Source organism: Scylla paramamosain, chromosome 31 (assembly GCF_035594125.1).
Source record: "Scylla paramamosain isolate STU-SP2022 chromosome 31, ASM3559412v1, whole genome shotgun sequence".
Lineage (NCBI taxonomy): Eukaryota > Metazoa > Arthropoda > Malacostraca > Decapoda > Portunidae > Scylla > Scylla paramamosain.
The window spans coordinates 16,655,694-16,677,917 of NC_087181.1; the positions used below are offsets into that span (position 1 = coordinate 16,655,694).

Here is a 22,224-nt window from a genome sequence, read left to right on the forward strand (position 1 = left end):
GGGATGTGGGAGAGACAATTAACAAGTCTTTTCTTTCATCCTTTATTTGTTTTTTGGCCCTGTATTTTCTTCCCTAATAAATAAATAAATAAATAAATAAATAAATAAATAAATCATCATAAACATCATATCTTACTACACTCATCTTTTTTTGATGTTACCGTATCTAATCTTATTATTATCATTATTTATTTATTATTATTTTTTTTTTTTTAAGGACCAACGACGTGAATGTTGGAAAGGAAAAATTCACACGCAGTCACCACTCCCCTCCCCTTCATTCGTCACTGTAGCACAGGGACACGATAAACTTGCTACCATTCTCACTCTAATTGCCCTTGAAGCCTCTCTATGTGTCAAGGAGGCTGGCCGGTGGATACACAGAGGATATAGGAAAAAAAGTGAATATTTCTTAATACTTCACCATTTTCCTCCCTGTAATTATATGCAGTGAATGTTTTCCCTTGTAATGGACCTGATAATTTCCTTTTTCCGTTCAACAATTCAGTAGTAGTGGTCAGGAAGTCAGTAAATAATATACGCATGACGTTTTTCCTTTTTTTTTTTTTTATTCGGTAACTCGGTAAAACAGTCATTAAGTTAGTCAGCAAGACAGACGTAGCGTGTTCCTATTTCTTTTCAATAATTCCGTAATAAAAGTCACCAAATCATTAAACAATATACACATCACGTTTTCCTTTTTTTTTTCTTATTCAGTAACTCGGTAAAACAGAGTCAGTGGGTCAGTAAATAAACAGACGTAGCGTGTTCCTGTTTCTATTCAATTCAGTAATAAAAGCCACCAAGTCAGTAAATAAAACACATGTTGCGTTTTTCCAGCGTTTCTAATTATCAATGTTCTATAATCCCCTTCTGACTCATCCTTTATTTAACTCAGTAATAACAAAAAGTCACTAAATCAGAAAAGAATATGCATCTAGTATTTCCTAGCGCTTCTAATTAGCAATATTCAATACCTTGCTTTTAATTTATCTTATCTTTATCTTATCGTGATTCTATCGACAGCCTTCGCATCAGCAGTGGGAAAAACACCCACGAGATATCAGTCACTAGATTAGTAAACAACAAACATCTGGGATTTCTCACGCTTTCTATTCAGCTATATTTAACACTTTCCTTCTAATTTATCCTCTATACAACTCATTAATAGCAAGGAGTAATTTGAGGTCAGAAAACGATATATACACCAATATCCTACACTTTCCTTCTAATTTATCTTCTATACAACAACTCATTAATAGCAAGGAGTCATTTGAGGTCAGAAAACAATACATACACCTCGTGCTTTCCCGGTGTTTCTGATTAGCAAGTAGCAATGTTTTTATAATCCCCCGTCTTCTTTCTCTTCTATTCAACAACCAAGCAACAACGAGTCAAGCAAACAAGCAAGCAGGCAGGCAACCACTTTCCCGCCACCGCAGTCCACTTAAACGCTTATGAACCTTGGAATTAAAAGATACCATAACTTTCTCCCACTTCTGTATACGAATAACAACAATCACAATCATAACAAGCGCAAGGTATTTCCATCTTTAAGACTCACGAGCTTCTGAGTCCTTATTTGTTCGTCTCGGGCAGCACCTGGTGGCCACTGTCAAGGCGGAAGACCAGGGGAGAGAGAGCAATTGAGGACGGAGAGGAAAGTTGGGAAGGAGAGTGAGGGAGGAGATCAGGGGAGGTGAGTTAGGGAGGTGAGCAGCTCAACGACTCACTGCCTCACTGCCTCACTCACCAGACCACGAGGAGGAGGGGAAAGAGGAGGAAGAAGAGGAGTCACACCCTTGCAAGGAGACATATAAAGAGTGTGCGCTGGGAAAGGAAGGCAGTGCAAATACAGACGTCGAGGTGAGTGTTTGTGTGCGTTATGCTAAACCAGTATTCTTTAACGTGTTGATATCCTTGTTCTTAAACGTTTTGGTCTCTTGTCTCGTGGAAGTTACGAGTATTTGGGTTTTTAAGGGTGCTTTCATGATTCTGGTAATAATTCAGCAAGGATTTCAAAAGGTTGTAGTGAAAGTTATTATTTTTTAAGGGAGTTTGTTTATTAATGTAGTTATACTTTACGTTCTTCCATGTTTCTTTTTTTTATTATTATTTCAAAAGGCTGTAGTGCACGTTTTCCGAATGTTTTCATTATTCTAGTAATAGAAAAGCAACTTTTTTTTAGTTTCAAAAGGCTGAAGTACATATTATTAGGATTTTTCAAGTGTGTTTTCACGATTCTAGTGATGATTTAACAACAATTTTTACCTCGAAAAGATTCTAGTGCAGATTATTAAGGTTTTCAATTGTCTCCATGATTCTAGTGATAGTTCAACAAGATTTCTACTCTCAACAAGCTCTCGTGCAAGTTATTGAGGATTTCAAGAGTGATTTAACGATTCTAGTGACAGTTTAACATGAATGCTAATTTCAAAAGGCTGTAGTCTAAGTTATTAAGGCTTTCAAGGGTGTTTTCGTGATTCTGCATCAAAAGTGGGAAAAATACCCATGAGAACCTGACTAGTCATCTCAGCAGCATTCCTAGTGTTTAGGAATGCGGGTCTGTGTGTGTCTCGTAATGCGATGCCTCCTTCAAGTTACACGAGTTACACAAAGGAAGAACTACTGGCAGCAGACTTGTTGAGCCAATAATACTTGACATTACCTGCTCTTACACTAAAAGGACGCAGCAAATATGAATAAATAAATAATGTGTAATAATAATATGAAATAAATCCAAAGGCTTCAGCAAATATCTGGTAAAAGTTTAAGAACTTTTCATTTATTTATTTAACTTATTTTTACATTTATTGATTGCGTCCTTTAAGTGTAAGATTGGCTTATGTATGTTGTCAGTGGGTCTTTTTTTTTGTGCTTCCTGTTTGTTCTCTGAGGTCTGAGCACCTCTTGCATTAAGAACAAGAAATATATAATCCCCGTATAAGCAACAGCACGCTAGATGACTGAGGCTGAATCTCTTACCAAGCCTTAACACCATTGAAGATTCTGACGTTATTTTATTTAATTACTTTACTTTTTTTTTTTTTTTGCCCTAGATCAGAAAAGTAGACGAAAATATAAGACACTTTTACTCCCATGTGTTTTGCGAAATTCCGCTTATCTACGCTGCAAATCGCTCACATATTCGCGTCACGGTACATGACTGGCCCTAAAAATAAGAGTTAGCAGTGTGCATCCCTCCTGCCCTCCTTCATCACCCTCCTCCTCCTCCCCGCCTTCCTTCATTCCCCTCCTAACCCAGTGCTTCTTCCTTCTTCTCTCCATCTCTTCTTTCTTTCCTCCCTTATGCATTCTTTCTTCCTCCTCCTCCTCCTCTCCCTTACTGCTTCTTCCTCATTCCCTCCCTCAGTTCTTCCTCCTTCCCCTCTCCCTCCCCCACTCAACTGGTCCCTCTTCCTTTCCTCACCCTGCCCCTCCCCCTTCCCTCCCTCCCTCACTCAACACCCCTTCTCTTTCCTCCTTCACCTAACCCCTTCCCCTCTTCCCTCCCCCTTCCTCCTTCCCTCCCTTACCCAATCCCTTCCTCTTTCCCTCCCTCTAGAGCTTACCTCCTTCACCGCCTCCCCCTCCCCCTTCGCTTCCTCACTCATCCAATGTCTTTTCTCCTTCCTCGTCTCCGTCAGCGCCTTCCTCCTTTTCCTTCACCGACTACCTTAGCAACACCACCCCCCCGAAGGCCCTAACCACAGCACAGCGTTCTCAGTTCCGCCAGCGAATGCAAGCGAGGCGTTCCAGCAGTCGCGGCAGGAACTTTCTCGGTACTATGTAGGACACGTGAGAAGGTTTGCGTTAGTGTAGAAGGAGGGAGAGAGGGGGAGGGGGGGAAGGGAGAGAGGGAGAGGGAGATATATTTTTTTTACTTTATTTATTTTCTGAGGCTTCTTGTGTACAATAAATACATTTCCGAACGCTATATTTTATTTTTTTAGGCCTATAGATCCACTGGGCAGTTATTTTTATAAAAGCCTCATTAGAATTGCAAACACATTGTGGAGCGTGCGATAAATTAACAAGTCACCATTCTACTGCCGCAGCAATGACGCACGTGGCTAATTCACACACACACACACACACACACACACACACACACACACACACACACACACACACACACACACGACTTTACAAGAGAGAGAGAGAGAGAGAGAGAGAGAGAGAGAGAGAGAGAGAGAGAGAGAGAGAGAGAGAGAGAGAGAGAGAGAGAGAGAGAGAGAGAGAGAGAGAGAGAGAGAGACTTGTGGCAAAGCATTATCAACTCCAGTTACATTAAATTTAGGACAATAAGGATGACTTTACCAGAGAGAGAGAGAGAGAGAGAGAGAGAGAGAGAGAGAGAGAGAGAGAGAGAGCATCGAGGAAATGAAAATATGTAAGAAGAAATACGTTTAAGTACCAAGTAAGAGATGAAAAGGAAAGTTAAAAAGGAGAGAAAGCAAGAAAGACAACCTGATAATGAAAGATAATGATGAAGGAACATAAAAATTAAGGAAAACTGAAGACACATAAACACCTGAGGCAGAACCATTATCATCTGCAATCACATTAAACTCTACACATAATTTAACCCCCTTTTAAAACTTTTTCCTCCTTTCCTTCAGTAGTCAGGATCTCTAATGGCGTAAATTATAGTGAGATTAAACAACTCGTAGTACAGTGATGGCCTTGAGAGTGCGTTGTTATCTTGCATGGTGATAATATAGTCGGTTTAGATAACGTTGCAAAGTACAGTGAATTTAAACAGTCTATAGTGTAGTAGTTTATTTGAGTAAGCTTTTTTTATCATAGTTACCGGTTCTTTTTTTTTTTCTGATGGTTCTGTTAGCGTTGGTTAGTATAAAAAAAAAATAAATAAATAAAAGAGTTCATGGTGTATTAGTGGATCAAACAGTGTAGTTAATTTAAACAGTCCATAGCGTAGTTGTGGGTTTAAGTAAGCTTTTTTTTTTTCAGTTACCATTTTTACCATTTTTTTTCTGATGGTTCTGTTAGCGTTGGTTAGCATAATAAATAAACAGTTCATGGATCTAAGAGTCTGTTGTTGTTGTTGTTGTTTTCGTATAATACTCAGTTTTATTTATTTTTTTTCCTTAATAATAGTTAGTGCAGAGTTGTAAAGCCTATGTACTCGTAAGCAATCAAAAAGCCTTCTGTGACTTGATATCCACGGTAAAAACCCACAAAACCAATAAAAAGTGGTGTCGACTTTCACCACCACTACCACCACTACCAATACTGCTGGCAAGACTCGGTTCTCTCATTCTCTCTCTCGCGCCCGCCGTAGCACCACCACCACCGCCACCACCACCACCATGGAGACAGCGAGCGGGCACAAGATGGTACGCCTAGAGGGGGAGGACTTGGCGCGGCAGGAGCGGGACTTCAAGGGCTACTCGGAGGGAATGGTTCGCCTCACCCCTGGCAGGTGGCTCTTCCCCGCTATCTTCGAGCAGTACGCTGACAAGTACTACACGTTTGAGGTGAGCATTGTATGGTTTGGGCAAGAAAGGGTTGAATGTTATGAAGTTATGTGCAGTTTGGACATGAAAGGATTGACTGTCATGGTTTAGATGCGGTTTTAGAAAGGAAAGTATTAACTGTTATGGCTGAGGTATGGTTTAAAATAGAAAGGGTTAATTGTTATGGTTTGTGTACGGTTTGGAAAAGAAAGCGTTGATTGCTATGATTTATGTTTTGTTTGGAAAAGAAAGGGTTGAATCTCATGGCTAGGTATGGTTTGGAAAAGAAAGGGTTGACTCTCATGGCTTAAGCTATGTTAGATTTAGAAAGGGATGGAATGACTGATGTAATGCTGCAAGACGTTCCTACTATGTCATTATGATGCAGCAAATATATAATGGTTAGAATCACAATGAAATGAAGTAAAATAAAAGAACTTGAAATTAAAAGCTGACGTTAGACACATCATACGATTGTTACTAGGTATGTAACATGCATTTGGAAATCGTAATCGGTCCTCTACTAACTCAAGTATGAATCAAAAGGGTGTTTCTTTTAATTAAATTACGTGGCATTAGCAGGTAAAATTTTCAACAAATTTTGTCAAGCCGTTGAGTGTCTCAGAATTAATGAATGCACGTGTTTATAAATATATTTCACGTTTATAAATTGGCGAGTGCGTTCAATATTTAGGGTATGTCAATTCTGAGTGTGAACCAGACCAGAACACATGATTGATACAACACTTGTCGCTGCTCCCGTTACACCCAATGGTCGGTTCCAGCCTCTAGTTGTCACCTACATTCCGTAATGAGTGACGAGTGGCGTGCGTCCCGCGGCCCCGTTACTGACACGTGAACAGCCATGCGTCACGGCGCCGCGCTCATGTGAAGCACAACATTCATTCTCCCTCCACTGCGACCTTGCCATGACAGGAAAGCGTGGTCTCTCTCTCTCTCTCTCTCTCTCTCTGATCGATTTTCTTGAATGAGTCAACTAACACTGATGGACGCAACCCCTGGCGTCCACATAAAGACGCAATCACGCTTGTCCAAAACACGTCTCTTCGTATACTAAAAATATGACAGGCATGTTATAGCAACGTGACTCGTCAATACTGAGACTGTCTCGCGCAGTGTTTTGTGCAGCCACAAACATGCTGCAAACAGAACTGTAACAGCTCGTAGCCTCCTCCACCCCAGTGCTCCCAATATAACTCCGGTAGATTCTGAAATAGGGCCATATTTTAAAACGCTTCTGGCCGCACCTTCATGACTTTCACAAGACTCTAGTAACTATAGTAGAACCTTAATGATGATGATGATGATGATGATGATGATGATGATGATGATGATGATGATGATGATGATGATGATGATGATGATAATAATAATAATAATAATAATAATAATAATAATAATAATAATAATAATAATAATAAAAGTGAAGGCGCCGCAACATCACGATCATATGGCGCTCCCCCACAGCAGCCATGCTGTTCATCAGAAAAAAACAGCATCTTGTAAGCGATAATGTAGCGAAAAGAAAAAAAAAAAAAAAACTGCACTCTTTCAAAGTTCACTGAATACTCCTCTCCAATTACTTGTTCGTTATAAGACTGCGATAGACTAAACCACAACACTAGAGAGAGAAAGAGAGAGAGACTATTTTCCTCTCAACCAAAACCGGGAAACAAATTTCTCTCATCCCCAACAATACCTATCATGCCTGTGGACTGGAAACAGATACTGGCTGCTGTAACAAAGTCCTTTAATCCCCAACGCTTTTCCCTCCCAATACAGCTGAAGCCAAGTGACGTAATGCTGGTGACGTACCCCAAGTGTGGCACCACGTGGCTGCAGGAGGTGGTGTGGACCATGAGGAACAACCCCAACCTGGACAACCCCAAGGCCAACATGCCCATCAACGTCAGGGTGCCCTTCCTCGAGTGAGTCAGGGCCAGAAGGGAGCAAGGGACCACAAGGCACAAGGCAGGAAGGGATAAATTTTTCTCGGTTAAAAGGGGGAATATCTTGATGCAGAGACAGGCACTTGGGGGGCATTCACACACTACAACCCTGCTAGTGAGTAGAAAAGGCTGACCCTGGCACTAGGTAAGGTGAAAGCTCTAAGACGGCAGACCAGATTTATCAATGCGTAGAAGAGATGTAAGACTAGAAGACCAGTGACCGATTAAAAGAGCCTGAGAAAAACCAGTAGAGGAAAGATGATCGAGAGGAAAATAGGGTGAGATGGAGGGATGCAATCATGGTAAATCTGCAAAGTATGGAAGTCACAGAGGATGAAAGTGACATAAACAACTGGAGAAGACTTGTACACGGTGCTCATGCGTAGCACCAACCTGACTCTAAGGAAACATGGAAGATGAATGACATATAGATTATATCCATACCAGAGACAAGAAAAGGCCGACTCTTTCACCCTATGGTTGTTGTACACAAGACACGAATAATACATTAAGACAATCAACAACTCTGTCTTTGTCAGTGTTGCTGTTTATCCAATTCATATGCCCATGCAACAGACAACATAATCTTCACTTGTTCAACTTGTCACTTTTAAAAGCATACAGCAATGAATCCATTACTAGTTTACTAATCACCTCCTACATCATCACTTGGTCCTATTCACTCAACCATTCATCAAAGCTTATCAATTTACTTCCTACTTTCAACATTTTCTTGTCCACTCACTCTAGCATTCATGAAAGTTGCCAATCCACCACGTTTCCCTGCTCCTCCACCACCCCCGGTCAGCACTCTCTCTCCCTCAGGATGGACATCCTTCTCAGCAGCAGGAACCTGCCGGCCATTACCCCAGACAACCCCATCATACAGGGATTCAAAAAGATGTGTCCAGGACGTGACCCCAAAGACGGTATTTTCCTGCAGATGACTGAGTTGGCACCCTCCCCCCGGACCATGAAGACTCACCTCCCACTCTCCCTGCTGCCTCAGAACCTCCTTACCACCAGCAAGGTAATAAAAGCACATAAAGGAAGCTACAAGAAGCCAAAAGATCTACCTGTGGAAGTCCCTGTGCACATAATACATTAAATACACCCATGTCCATCACTATCTATAAATCTGTCTGGTCTTTTAAAGATTCCCATTGACTCAGTACTAATAACATTATTGATGAGTCTATTCCAGTCACTAATCATCCTTTCTGTAAACATAATTCTCGTTGTCTCCTTTTTCAAATCTACCAATCAAGTTTGAACCCAGTAATTCTTATCGTATCCTCACTATTAGGTTCTTTATCATAACAGTTCATCTCTGTAATAAAAACTACATGCTACAAATTCTCCTTGTCTCTTTTTTCAAATCTACAAATCAAGTTTGAACCCAGTAATTCTTATCGTATCCTCACTATTAGGTTTTCTTTTTATCATAACGGTTCATCTCTGTAATAAAAACTACACAGTACAACTGCTAATCTTGATATAAATTCCTCATCAAAAGCCTTGTATTCCCCCAGGCAGTGTACATCGCCCGGAACCCCAAGGATGCTGTGCTCTCCTTCTACCACCACAGCCGCATCTTGAAGAACCACGGATACACGGGCACCTTTGAGCAGTTTGTACAGTACTTCTTGGATGACGACTGTGAGCATCATCATTCTTCTGTACTATACCATCAGGGTTTAATCTACTTGTAGCTCATTCACCACATCACAAGCATCACATATGGGCATTCTTTCATAATCTCTAAGTGAAATGTTCAAGACTATGTTCATTAATGTGTAGAATTTGTCATTTCATCATTTTCAGTACCAGGGAACAACTTACATCACCAAGTTCCAGATAATTCTTCCAGGTTTCCATAATATGTATTGCCCATTCGATAAATACAGCCCATATTTTGTCTTCACTGATTAGTCACCTCCACCAAACAGCCAATGAGTTTTGCATACAATTTCCATATTGATTAGTACTTGCTCATCTATCAACACCAAGTAAAACACATCAGTAACCTATAATACTGTAAAAAAGATACTTGATTTTTTGCACCACTAGTAAATAAATCAACCACAACAAATACAGATCATTTACCCAAGACAGACCCTGTAAACTTATTAAAGGATGCATGTCCCCACCTCTACTGGCCATGTCACTCTACAATCCACATCAATCACTCTAAATTTGTCGAATAGGTCAATCTACACCAAAAAAATAGTACCACTAATCATAAACACCGGGCTAACAACATTTCACACACACCCCTATCACTGGCAGACATTTAATACAATTCCTGCAGTGCTAAAAAGTTCCCATCACTCCTTCAATCTACACCAACTAACAGCAAACGTCACTAACCTTAACCATCCTGAGCTGAAGGTTCCTCACACTCCCTAACCCCTGCAGTCATGTATGGACCCTACTGGCTACACCTGAAGGAGGCACTGGAGCAGCGTGACAACCCTAACCTGCACGTCATGTTGTACGAGGACTTGAAGCAGAACACACTCCACGAACTCAAGCGACTCAATGACTTCCTGGGGACTGAGTTGACTGAGGACCAGCTAAAGGGCGTAAGTTTATGTAGTCATAGTTACACAATGCACATTCACTCCATGGCTAAAGAGTAAGTTCATGTTCATAGTCAATAGTCAGGTAACATTCCACACTCACTTTCACTGTGTTTAGCATCTTCCTTCAATCATAAATCCTTTGATCTGCCAACAACATGCCATTTATAAGTTTTGTAAGGGCTATCAGCAGGTCAGAGGAATTCATATTAAGGGGTAATCTTCAGCATGGTGAAAAGAGGTACAGGTTACTCCACTTCTAACTATGACTGTACTCCTGCTCGTCTGTGATGTGTTGCTACTCGGCGGATATCAATAAAAGTTTTGCTGTTAGGAGTTACACTACTTGTCTCCTATCTGGGAACATATAGTGTGGAAATCCTAATATTTTCTTACTTTGTTTCAGATACGACATCCACCAGAAAGTTGATCAGCACATACAAAGTACATTGATGCTATTTTTATGCAGTTTTTATAAATAAACATGTCACTTTTTAAGACATCTTAGTTAATATTTGGCAAGTTACATTAACTTATACTACAGTAAGACTGTTTTAATGCACTGATTCTTTCATGCCATTTACATTTTCAGCACTTCCTAAATTGATGATAGACTGATTAAGATGCATCAAGAGCCTCTTTCAGTTAATCCAACCAAAAACCATAAAGTAGTAATAATAATATCTTGTTCTTTGCAAGTCCCTCAAATTGTATTGAGCCTTGCAGTCCATGCAGCAGCAGATCTATCTATCAACATATCTGATGTTTGCTCTCTACAGCCATCTCAGGGGGATGGCTGTAACAGTATTCTAGATGGCAACAGCCAACTACCTCCAAAAAGGACAGCTGGGAGACACTGGAATGATTGCAATCACAGCAAGCTCTTATAACAGAGCTGTGCTGTGTTATATTAGCAAGAACTGGTCATTGATTGGTTGAGCTGAGACACCTCAATGTCCCAACAGCAAAGCCATCCAGCAAAGCTTGCTTCTTTCTGGCCTGTGCCTCTGATCCTCTCTGCGGGCTGTCACTAATGCTGCCTGTGGTGCATCTTCCCGGCAGGTGGCTCACTACACCAGCTTCCCAGAGATGAAGGCTCGTAATGCACTTTTTGGCGAAGGTGGAGAAATCTTTCTAAATCTTGGTATTATAGAGAAAGATGGAGGCTTCTTCAGAAAAGGTAAATATGAGCTTGTAGAATAAAGAATAGAAAAGAATAAAGTAGAATAGAATAAAGAGGCCTGGCAAAATGTAGGAAAGATAGATAACACTGCAAAGTCTATGCCAGACATCTTTTATCTCTAATGTACAAGGAAATTACTCCCAACACGCTTCCAGATCAAGAAGTGGGATGGCTCACTAATCGCCAGTATTTTGTTCTGCCTTTAATACAAGGATCACAAGAATTGCCATCTTATGATAACCTGCCTTTAATTCTCCAACCTGTCACCAAGGCAAACAAACGGGGACTGCCATGCGTAGATCTGATGGGTTCTTGCAGCTTCCCTTATTTCCTATGTCCTTATGTAACTCAAGCCAGCAAAGTCCTCCACCTCTCAGCCATATTATCATTGCCATTTTAGGAACAGTTGGTGACTGGAAGGGCAAGTACACACCAGAGCTGGATGCCAAGATGGATGAATGGATCAAGACCAACCTGGCAGACCTCGACATCCAGTTCAAATATGGACTGTGAGAGGTGCTCGACATGCATAATAATAATTTCCAATTTTTCTTAATATTTAGATAGATTAAATGTTAGATTCTTTATAACTCTTCCTGAATCTGTTGCTTTCCATCATCCTGTCTTTTAACTAGTGGTGTTTTTCCTCTTGTTCTTTTTACTCCTATTAATCACCAAAATATACTAATAGGAAAGAATTAAAAAATATATATATATTATTATTAGAAAAACAGATGCACTTATTTTTCTTTTTATATAAATTTACACTACTGTGGTACTGTATTTAAATTAGATGGTATTTATGATTGTGATTTGCATGCTTCTTACCAAAGTTTTGTGTGCTGTACTCGGTTCTAAAAATAAACAGATGAAAGTTGGTGTTTTGATCACAATCCTACACCAATTCCATCTTTATACAACACTTGTTTGTGTATTTTATCTCCCAGGGAATGACAGTGACCAAAGGCAAGTTACTGATGTCATTTTATCCTCTAGTCCTCTCACTTTCCCTTCTCTTGCTTACTCTAATTCTCTCTCTCTTCTATATACTTTGATCTTTTAATTCTCCCTTCTCTTGCACATACTAATCCTCATTCTTCTTTCTCCTACACTCATCGTTATCCTTTCTGCATACTCTGATCCTTTCATTCTCCCTTCTCCTTGCATTCTGTAATCTTCATTCTACTTTCTCTTGCACACTCATTTAATCCTCATTCTACTGCCTCTTGCTCTCTGACCCTCTTAATTTGACTTTCTCTTGCATACTGTAATTCTCTCATTTTCCATTCTCTTCCATGTTCTAGTCATCTCATTCTCCTTCCTCTTCATCTCCTTGTATACAAAACCACGATCATCTCATTCTCCTTCCTCTTCATCCTCTTAAATACAAACCACTATTATGTCCATCTTCCTCTCCGTCCCCTCACACAACCCCACTATCCTGGTTTTCCTTAGCTTTGTCTTACATCAACTGCACCTTGTATATACCTTGGTTATGTAACTTTCTATTGCTTCTATTTAAAAGTATCAATGTGCTGAGGAGGCACAGACTGAGGTGGCATGAACATGCTCAGACCAGCACTGGAGTGGCACGTAACTGAAACAAGACCAACAGAATCAAAGCCCTGGAGGTGGTGTACAAGGAAGAAATAAGGATCAAGAAGGATCAGAAAAGAAATCAGCAACATCTGCAAAAGCTGGAAGACTTCAGCTATTTAACCCCATATCGGAAAATAAGGGCTCAAGACAAAATTTGGCTGATGACAAGACTAGTAATCCCAAGTAATTCAGGCATGGATTTATTTATTTTTTTTTTGTGTGTGTTTTTCGTCTAGTTTTTCCTAATCTGTGAACTTAAATAAACTATGCAAAAGGTTACTTCATTAACACAAAGGGAAGCCATGTGTGTGGAGCCCAGACAGTGTAAGAGGCTTTAATTTGTCCTTTGAACAGAAGAAAGTTTATCCAATGCCACAAACCCATTAACAATCATGCAATTTTGTATTTATAAACCATCTGAATTACAGGAATTATGCATCTATTCAGTCTATTCAGTATAAAAGAGTAAATAATGTAATGAAGTATTAGAACAATAATGCCCTTGTGCTTATCCAAAACTAAAGCATTGAAGGTAGTGTAAATAAAAAATAAATAAAAAACAGCATGTGTCAGCAGAAAAATGTATAAAATTAAACTAAAATGCTAAGATTCTGCATATAGTAAGCTGCTTGAAGTATGAAATGTATCAATATTTTTAAATACAGGGAAAAATCAAACTGCTACACTGCTGCATACCAATGAAAAATATAGATATCGACCGAAACTAAACAATAAAGTACGTGAGGGGGGGAAAAATAGCGTACAAAAATAAAACTGCATAAATTGGACTGTGCAATATATTAATGAGAAAAAATATCAGAACTTTCAATAATGAGTCATCCAAGCATCCATCAACATAGTCCAACCACTCCTGTTAAAGCTCCACAGACACCTCTCGGCACTCAATGACTTCCGGCAACCTTGAAGCAGCTCACACAATACATCACCACACATCACAGGCACTTCAGTAACTTCATAACTCAATGCAGGCTAACACTCTTCAATCAACAACCGAATATATGCTAACACTGAAAATATAATGACCACTTTCCAAAAACTTAATACCAGCTTAAAAAAACAAATGTATACTAAATTCAAGTCCTCATAAAATTATAACAATGCCAGACAAAAAATAAGCAAAACAAACATAATCCAGTTAGTGATGCTATAAATATTTAAAACAAACAAGTATTAAGATAAAGCAAAATTTGGTTAAAGTAAAAATGCCTACATGCCTAAAATACTTCACTACAGAATACTTCCAGTAACTCAATGCTACCAACAATTTACATCAGCAAGAACTTTAACATGACAGCCATTTGGTACACCTTTCCTTATTTACTAATGACTGACATCGTTACTTGTTCTACAGCCACCTACAAAGTTTAAACTGTTTAGAAATTGCAAAATCTTTTTATCCCTTATTTTCTTGCAGTTGTAAAGATTCCATGCATTACTTCTGCTGTTAATTGCTTTGTATCGCAGTGAAAGGGTTAAATCTACATTACTACAGAACCCCTATGACCAAAACCAGGTTAAGTATTACTACACATTTCAGAATAAGACTTTCCCCCACAACTCTACACACTTACTGGGCATGTATGGGACTCCTTGCTTTATGGACACCTAGGGGACAAATGGGGAGATGGAGACAAGGGTGTAACCTCTCATGGAACTCTTTTATTCTGTCTCAAAAGATCATGACAGCTCACAAAGGCATCACAACGAGAGGGATTTTTTCTCATCACATCTAATTCTGCTTTCGTCTGAACGAGCATCCTGAAAAGAAGGTCAAGTCCTCGTCAGTGGTGTGTGCAAGTAGTTAAATGTATAATCAAACATGGACACCAAGAACACTTATAAATCAAATGCACTTTTAGATTCTACTTAATTATGGTGTATCTTTTTTATAACACCAAGTTAATTATTTCTTTAGAGATGAAATGAAAGAGATGAATGAAATGAAATGAAAGAGAGAGAGAGAGAGAGAGAGAGAGAGAGAGAGAGAGAGAGAGAGAGAGAGAGAGAGAGAGAGAGAGAGAGAGAGAGAGAGAGAGAGAGAGAGAGAGAGAGAGAGAGAGAGAGAGAGAGAGAGAGAGAGAGAGAGCTGGGTAAGAGAAAGTTGGGATACTGCCAGACTCAAGGGAATTGTAAGAAAATGGTAACAATATAGCCAAGACTCATCTAAACAATTATAAATCACTAGTTCTATATTACAAACTTATGTGGAAAATAATATGTGCATCTCAAAATAACAATCTATAAAAGGTGTAAGGAAGAGAGAAGTTGCACATGACTTTAAAAGCAGAATTAAAGGAAAATTAGCTTCACTTATCAACAGGAAATCTTTTCATCCTCAAGACCTTAAGCAAAGTTCAAAGTTCAAGCAAACCCTCAAAATAACACCCACCAACTATATGCACTTTATGTTCTTAAACTTTGGAATTCTTATCACTTTTCACAAGTAACAAAACAGTCTAGTGTAAGTTTACCGTGTAGCTTCAAGCCACTACCGACAGCAAGACACGTAGCTAAACCCTTAAAGCTTCTAGTTTTATTCTGGCTCAGTGAAATTGTCTGTGATTACTTGAATAGAATATCATGTGTTTATTTCATTGGATGTCAAAGAGTTAAGTGAAGCCATGACAGACTGCTGTAGAGTAAGACCTGACCCCCACACAAGAGAATACCTAGGATGACTGTAATATCAATTAAATTTTCCATTATATTAAATTTCAAATATAATTAAATAATATCTATTCTACAGGGGCATTTATAAAGAGCAAGGGGACTCTACCTGACATTGGCCTGACAAACACAACTACAGTGGGATCATAAGTAGCCTCCTGTACATATTACTGTAGTGTATAGGTGTGCTTCTGTCAGGAACAACCAGTGTGCTTCACAACAATATGGAGCAATGCTGGGACACTCCTGCTTCATCTTGCACACATAATCCCCCCAACGTGAGAACATTCTCGAAGTCAGGTCTACAGGTGTGCACTCATTAATGTGGCCATGTTCCAGAGTGTTTTAACAAGAGGATTTAGCAAATATTTTAAACTTTTAACACAAAGGTTCATGTTCTCAAACCTTTTGGGCACCACTACTCTCAACAAATAGAGTTTTCCAGAGTTTTCATGATTCTAGTGATAGTTTAAGATTCTGTACCCCTAATGGAGAGCATCACAGGAACTTTAATCTTGTGTGGCCTTTGTAAATCATTCTTAAGAGAGAACAGTGATTCAGAATACAGGCAAACGACTCCACAAAGTCTTACCATCTGTTAATTTTGCCTTTCCACCTGTGGGCTGACAGAGGACAGTCGCGCACCCAACACAAGCTACGACTGTCTGGGCATGGGAAAAGACGGTGGAGATCTTGTAGCAACCTGTGGGAGGAGAAAGTTACTTATGAAAACAACTGTAACAAAAACTGCACACGAAATTTCATCTATCTACTCCCTATTGACCTGTCTTGATTGAAAAGGCATGAAAGTTTGGAATCAGGAGGCTGGTGATCTATAGAAAAAATGTACTGTAATATTTCCTGCATAATTACTAAGCAAAAATTAAGACTTTACATGCACCACACTAGTATGACTCAAAAACACTAAATTTTCACTAGAACAATACATCATCTTGTAAGTCAAATTTCAAAGGGAACAAAGTAGATTTTTGAACGAAAATTTTCAAAGGGACAAAACTTTGGACATATTTATACATTTGCTAATAAACTTTCCTGCAATAACAAAAGAAATCAACAATCAACAATAACCATTACCAGCACTCCAGCACCAAGACAACCCAGCACCAGGTAAGTACACTACACAGAGCTAAGTGTCGGAGAGTGTCAGGGAAGGTGACCGGACTAAATCAGGTGACTTAGAGCAGAGCCGTCACACATTCCTGTTTATTATTGCATACATTTTCCCCCCAGCACTGGCAACATCTCCAGGCTGGGTCTACTGATATGCATCCCTCTCAATCCCTGTCTTATCTTACATGTGGATGCAGGCATCATCAAATATTACTAAGTGTTATGTAGCAAATATTTAAGAATTTTAAGGCTATATACATAAAATTAAGATGCTTATGAATGAAAATAAAAATCTAACTGGTAAGATGAAATCAAAAGATATTCTATTTGCAAATTCCTCTGGTCATGACAGTGAATAATAACTAAATCAAGATAAAAAAAAACAATATGGTTGTGAATATAACATTAAAACAAATGTCCATCATTACATACACGAATAAATATATAACAGTACATAAATAAAAATAAATAAATAAAAAAAATTCATACTGGAATGAAAAAAATAAACTTGACACACACACACACACACACACACACAAATACACACACAAACAGAAAGGATTAGTGGTATTACTGTAAGAATATATGATTAAGACAAAGAATAAATAAAAAGTCATAACACTACATAAATTCAAACAATATTAATAAATATTAACAAATACACTTCAGATAAGCACAGGGAAAGTATTGTTACTGTGAGACAAATACATCTGTGATGAGAGAGAGAGAGAGAGAGAGAGAGAGAGAGAGAGAGAGAGAGAGAGAGAGAGAGAGAGAGAGAGAGAGAGAGAGAGAGAGAGAGAGAGAGAGAGAGAGAGAGAGAGAGAGAGAGAGAGAGAGAGAATCACTAAATAAATAAAGGGAAAGGAAAAGAAAGGAAAGAAATGGAAAAGATGAAATAAAGAACACCAAGGAAGAAGAAGAAGAAGAAGAAGAAGAAGAAGAAGAAGAAGAAGAAGAAGAAGAAGAAGAAGGAGAGAGAGAGAGAGAGAGAGAGAGAGAGAGAGAGAGAGAGAGAGAGAGAGAGAGAGAGAGAGAGAGAGAGAGAGAGAGAGAGAGAGAGAGAGAGAGAGAGAGAGAGAGAAACACATTGGCAAGAAGACAGACAGCTCCCATGCAGCACCCACCTGGGCATTTGACATCCATGAAGTAGGAGTTGGGATGCTGTACAAGCCTCTTCAGTTTGCACTTCCTCTTCTCCTCCACCGGCGAGGGATGTAGCAGATCACGTGCAAGCTGCAGAAGACACAAGTACCATTAAGTATCGCTGAATCCATCCATGACTGCCTTTACTTGCCCTACAGCTGGTTCAGGTGATGAAACTTTGCTTAGTATAAAGGGATCTTAGGATTAGCAACCAGGATAGAACAAGAAATAAGGGGTTCAAAGCTTGAGAAATTTAGGTTTAAGAAAGAGATAGGAATTAGTTCTCAAACAGTGGTAGATAAGTGGAATGGACTCAGTAATCATGATGTTAGTGCTAAGACATTAGGGAGCTTTAAGAGAAGATATGATGGGTTTATGGATGGGAATGATAGGTGGAAATAGGTAGGTACATTTCATACAGGGGCTGCAACGTGTAAACCTGGTCACTTCTTGCAGCCTCCCTTATTTATGTTCTTATGTTCTTATGACTGACGTGTTGACCTACTGGCTGCTTGCAACTCCCCTTTAGTGTTCAGGTTTAATGGTATACCTGACTCATCTGGCTCGCTACCTTTCCATGACATATATATTAGCAGGTAGAGGTTTTTACCATGAATATTAAGGGTAGTATGGATTTGCAGGTACGCCAGTCAGCAAGATTTCGATGCTATGGCTAGCTGTTGTAATAGTAATGAGTGACTTATGTACTTCATGCAGAATATTGATAGGAAAAATATGTAATGGTTGTGACGTCAAGGAATAATACTGTATAATGAGGTGAAAATATGGGAAACTGGTTGAAAGTCAGATAGTAAACTTAAACCAAACTTTCTCATGGCCAGAACTTGTTTCAGCCAAACCTAAAACTGGCCAAAATGTCTTTCAGAACAAACTTACAATCATCAAAAAATGACATAATCCTTTAACAGCATGAAATAAACACCCCCAAAAGGTCCTTCTGCCTCACCTGGTTGACTCACACTAAACACGCACTTAAGGTCATAAACCACCCCCAAATGAACTTCCAGCTTTGAACTTAACATAAACTGGCTGAAATGATCTCAAGAAACGTTTTGTGGCACTGAAAACCGAACAGGGCAGACGAAAATATTAGTTTCATAGGTCCCAATTTCTAGACTTCAAGAAAATAACTTGATACTATTCATAAAATTAACTTTAAACTCAAAAAGATAATTCAACATAATGAATAAAAACACGCACACCAAAAATATCACTTCCGTATCACTTGCCTTGTGTAGGGGCTAATTTACGAAATACATTCAAAATTCATAAAAATTCCTGGGCACAATACTACCACTGATATAAAACAAGTAAAAATCCAGAATCCACACTACTACGCCAGGAAGCAGCCGTAAGTCATCACCTACACACCACTAATAGGAGAAATACCACAAATGAAAACATTAAAAAATTATCGGGTAAAGTTCAAAACAATACCACGCTTAATATTTAACACAAAAATATCCAAACCGGTACTAATACGGCAGGAAAAACATAATTACTCGTCAATTCCACAAGTTTGAAGGGAAAATTACCCCAGTGGAGGCAGTACTTTTAAAAATATTGCATCAAAATACCACAACAACACTAACATGGCCGCTGCCAACCACGTTGACCCTCCCGCTCTCACCGACATTGACGCTTTTTACGCAGAATTTACGCCACTATACAATATCCCCCTCGCTCAGGATCTTCTGCCGTCACTTAACGTTCATTTGAGCAAAGCACTGGCATTATTCACAGGCTAATATTGGTGTAATTAAGGTAAAAGAAGGGACTACTCACAGGCATGTTTGGCGCTGTTCTCTCACCTCACGAAAAGGAGGAAGCGAAGAGCGGGATGCGCGATCCCTTTCCACTACCAACGACTATTTTCCACACTATTTTTTCCAGAAATTTCTGCTTATCTTTCTATTGTATTTTTATGATATACATGTGTAATTTTTATTGCTTGATATTAAAATAAACATATCTTGTGTATTACTTTACGTTAAATTATATTGCAAAAACTTGCGTAATTTTGGGTATATCCTCAAACTTTTAATTAAATGAGTATATAATATATACACTACTTTCCTTGTACATTTTTATTTTAAGTGTGTGATTATTTACTTCATTCACGCAGGATGAAACATGCAAAAAATGCAAAATAGTTGCAAATACAGCTGGAATATGGCACTTACCACTCCCTGGTACCTGTGTGAGCATGTTGGCATTATTATTTTTGTTGCACCATACGTCGTGAGGGAGTGATGCATGTATTGGCCATCATGTTGTAACCCGCTCAGGCTGCCTTCATTCAAACATCTAGGTTTTGACAGCAGAGAATGTAAATCAAGGAAGCTACGGACTGTCCTTGAACACCCACACCAGGCGTAGCAATAAGATTTGCTAAGTAATATGTCAATCAATAAATTAATAACGATATAGCTATACATATATCTATTCGTCTATATGTATATACTTTATCGGTATATACATCATTAGCATCACAATTATTAAAGAAGGCTCGGTGTGAGTTATAGGTTAAATTAATACGTAGTTTCACATAACTAATGGACCGGATGATTCTGTACAAACATATAGATGGTAAGATGAAAAAAAAATAAAATAAATAAATAATTATCGCTGTGCTTCGTAATAAGGGACGATAAAAGAAGATATTAAGATAAAAACTAGTAAGTGAGAGAGTAAGGGGACTGGGAAGCACTATACGAGACGAGACGGCGCTACCTCCCCTCATGACTCCTATAGCACACTTCTATACCACAATGTGTGAAGACTTCAGCAAAAGGCCCCATTGAGCAGTACAAACCTCAGATAATGTCTCTACAGCTAGATATGCAACAATGAGGCGGTGAGAGAGAGGCTGAAGACAGTCTGTTAGAGGAGAGGAGTTGATGAGACGAAAAGCTTTTGATTCCACCCTGTCTAGAAGAGCAGTATGAGTGGAACCCCCCCAGACACGTGAAGCATACTCCATACATGGACGGATAAGGCCCTTGTACAGAGTTAGCAGCTGGGGGGGGGGGGGGTGAGAAAAACTGGCGGAGACGTCTCAGAACACCTAACTTCATAGAAGCTGTTTTAGCTAGAGATGAGATGTGAAGTTTCCAGTTCAGATTATAAGTAAAGGACAGACCGAGGATGTTCAGTGTAGAAGAGGGGGACAGTTGAGTGTCATTGAAGAAGAGGGGATAGTTGTCTGGAAGGTTGTGTCGAGTTGATAGATGGAGGAATTGAGTTTTTGAGGCATTGAACAATACCAAGTTTGCTCTGCCCCAATCAGAAATTTTAGAAAGATCAGAAGTCAAGCGTTCTGTGGCTTCCCTGCGTGATATGTTTACCTCCTGAAGGGTTGGACGTCTATGAAAAGACGTGGAAAAGTGCAGGGTGGTATCATCAGCGTAGGAGTGGATAGGACAAGAAGTTTGGTTTAGAAGATCATTAATGAATAATAAGAAAAGAGTGGGTGACAGGACAGAACCCTGAGGAACACCACTGTTAATAGATTTAGGAGAACAGTGACCCTCTACCACAGCAGCAATAGAACGGTCAGAAAGGAAACTTGAGATGAAGTTACAGAGAGAAGGATAGAAACCGTAGGAGGGTAGTTTGGAAATCAAAGCTTTGTGCCAGACTCTATCAAAAGCTTTTGATATGTCCAAGGCAACAGCAAAAGTTTCACCAAAATCTCTAGAAGAGGATGACCAAGACTCAGTAAGGAAAGCCAGAAGATCACCAGTAGAGCGGCCTTGACGGAACCCATACTGGCGATCAGATAGAAGGTTGTGAAATGATAGATGTTTAAGAATCTTCCTGTTGAGGATAGATTCAAAAACTTTAGATAGGCAGAAATTAAAGCAATAGGACGGTAGTTTGAGGGATTAGAACGGTCACCCTTTTTAGGAACAGGTTGAATGTAGGCAAACTTCCAGCAAGAAGGAAAGGTAGATGTTGACAGACAGAGCTGAAAGAGTTTGGCTAGGCAAGGTGCAAGCACAGAGGCACAGTTTCGGAGAACAATAGGAGGGACCCCATCAGGTCCATAAGCCTTCCGAGGGTTTAGGCCAGCGAGGGCATGGAAAACATCATTGCGAAGAATTTTAATATGTGGCATGAAGTAGTCAGAGGGTGGAGGAGAGGGAGGAACAAGCCCAGAATCGTCCAAGGTAGCGTTTTTAGCAAAGGTTTGAGCGAAGAGTTCAGCTTTAGAAATAGATGTGATAGCAGTGGTGCCATCTGGTTGAAATAGAGGAGGGAAAGAAGAAGAAGCAAAGTTATTGGAGATATTTTTGGCTAGATGCCAGAAATCACGAGGGGAGTTAGATCTTGAAAGGTTTTGACATTTTCTATTAATGAAGGAGTTTTTGGCTAGTTGGAGAACAGACTTGGCATGGTTCCGGACAGAAATATAAAGTGCG

General features: G+C 39.3%; 2 protein-coding genes across 2 annotated transcripts; one reads left to right on the forward strand and one right to left on the reverse strand.

The window, feature by feature from the left end:
* The first annotated feature begins 1,600 nt into the window (after positions 1 to 1,600).
* On the forward strand, positions 1,601 to 12,092 carry LOC135088729 (sulfotransferase 1C4-like). Its single transcript, XM_063983701.1, has 8 exons — positions 1,601 to 1,866; positions 5,306 to 5,501; positions 7,284 to 7,429; positions 8,276 to 8,480; positions 8,983 to 9,109; positions 9,869 to 10,035; positions 11,095 to 11,212; positions 11,616 to 12,092. The coding sequence occupies exons 2-8, from the start codon at positions 5,334 to 5,336 to the stop codon at positions 11,726 to 11,728; spliced, it is 1,044 nt and encodes a 347-aa protein (XP_063839771.1). The 5' UTR covers positions 1,601 to 1,866; positions 5,306 to 5,333; the 3' UTR covers positions 11,729 to 12,092.
* A 2,382-nt stretch (positions 12,093 to 14,474) lies between these two features.
* On the reverse strand, positions 14,475 to 19,670 carry LOC135088731 (small ribosomal subunit protein eS27). The gene is made up of 4 exons (XM_063983702.1): positions 19,586 to 19,670; positions 17,761 to 17,869; positions 16,095 to 16,205; positions 14,475 to 14,593 (listed from the first exon to the last, which is right to left on the reverse strand). The coding sequence occupies exons 1-4, from the start codon at positions 19,589 to 19,591 to the stop codon at positions 14,565 to 14,567; spliced, it is 255 nt and encodes an 84-aa protein (XP_063839772.1). The 5' UTR covers positions 19,592 to 19,670; the 3' UTR covers positions 14,475 to 14,564.
* Between the last annotated feature and the right edge of the window lie 2,554 nt (positions 19,671 to 22,224).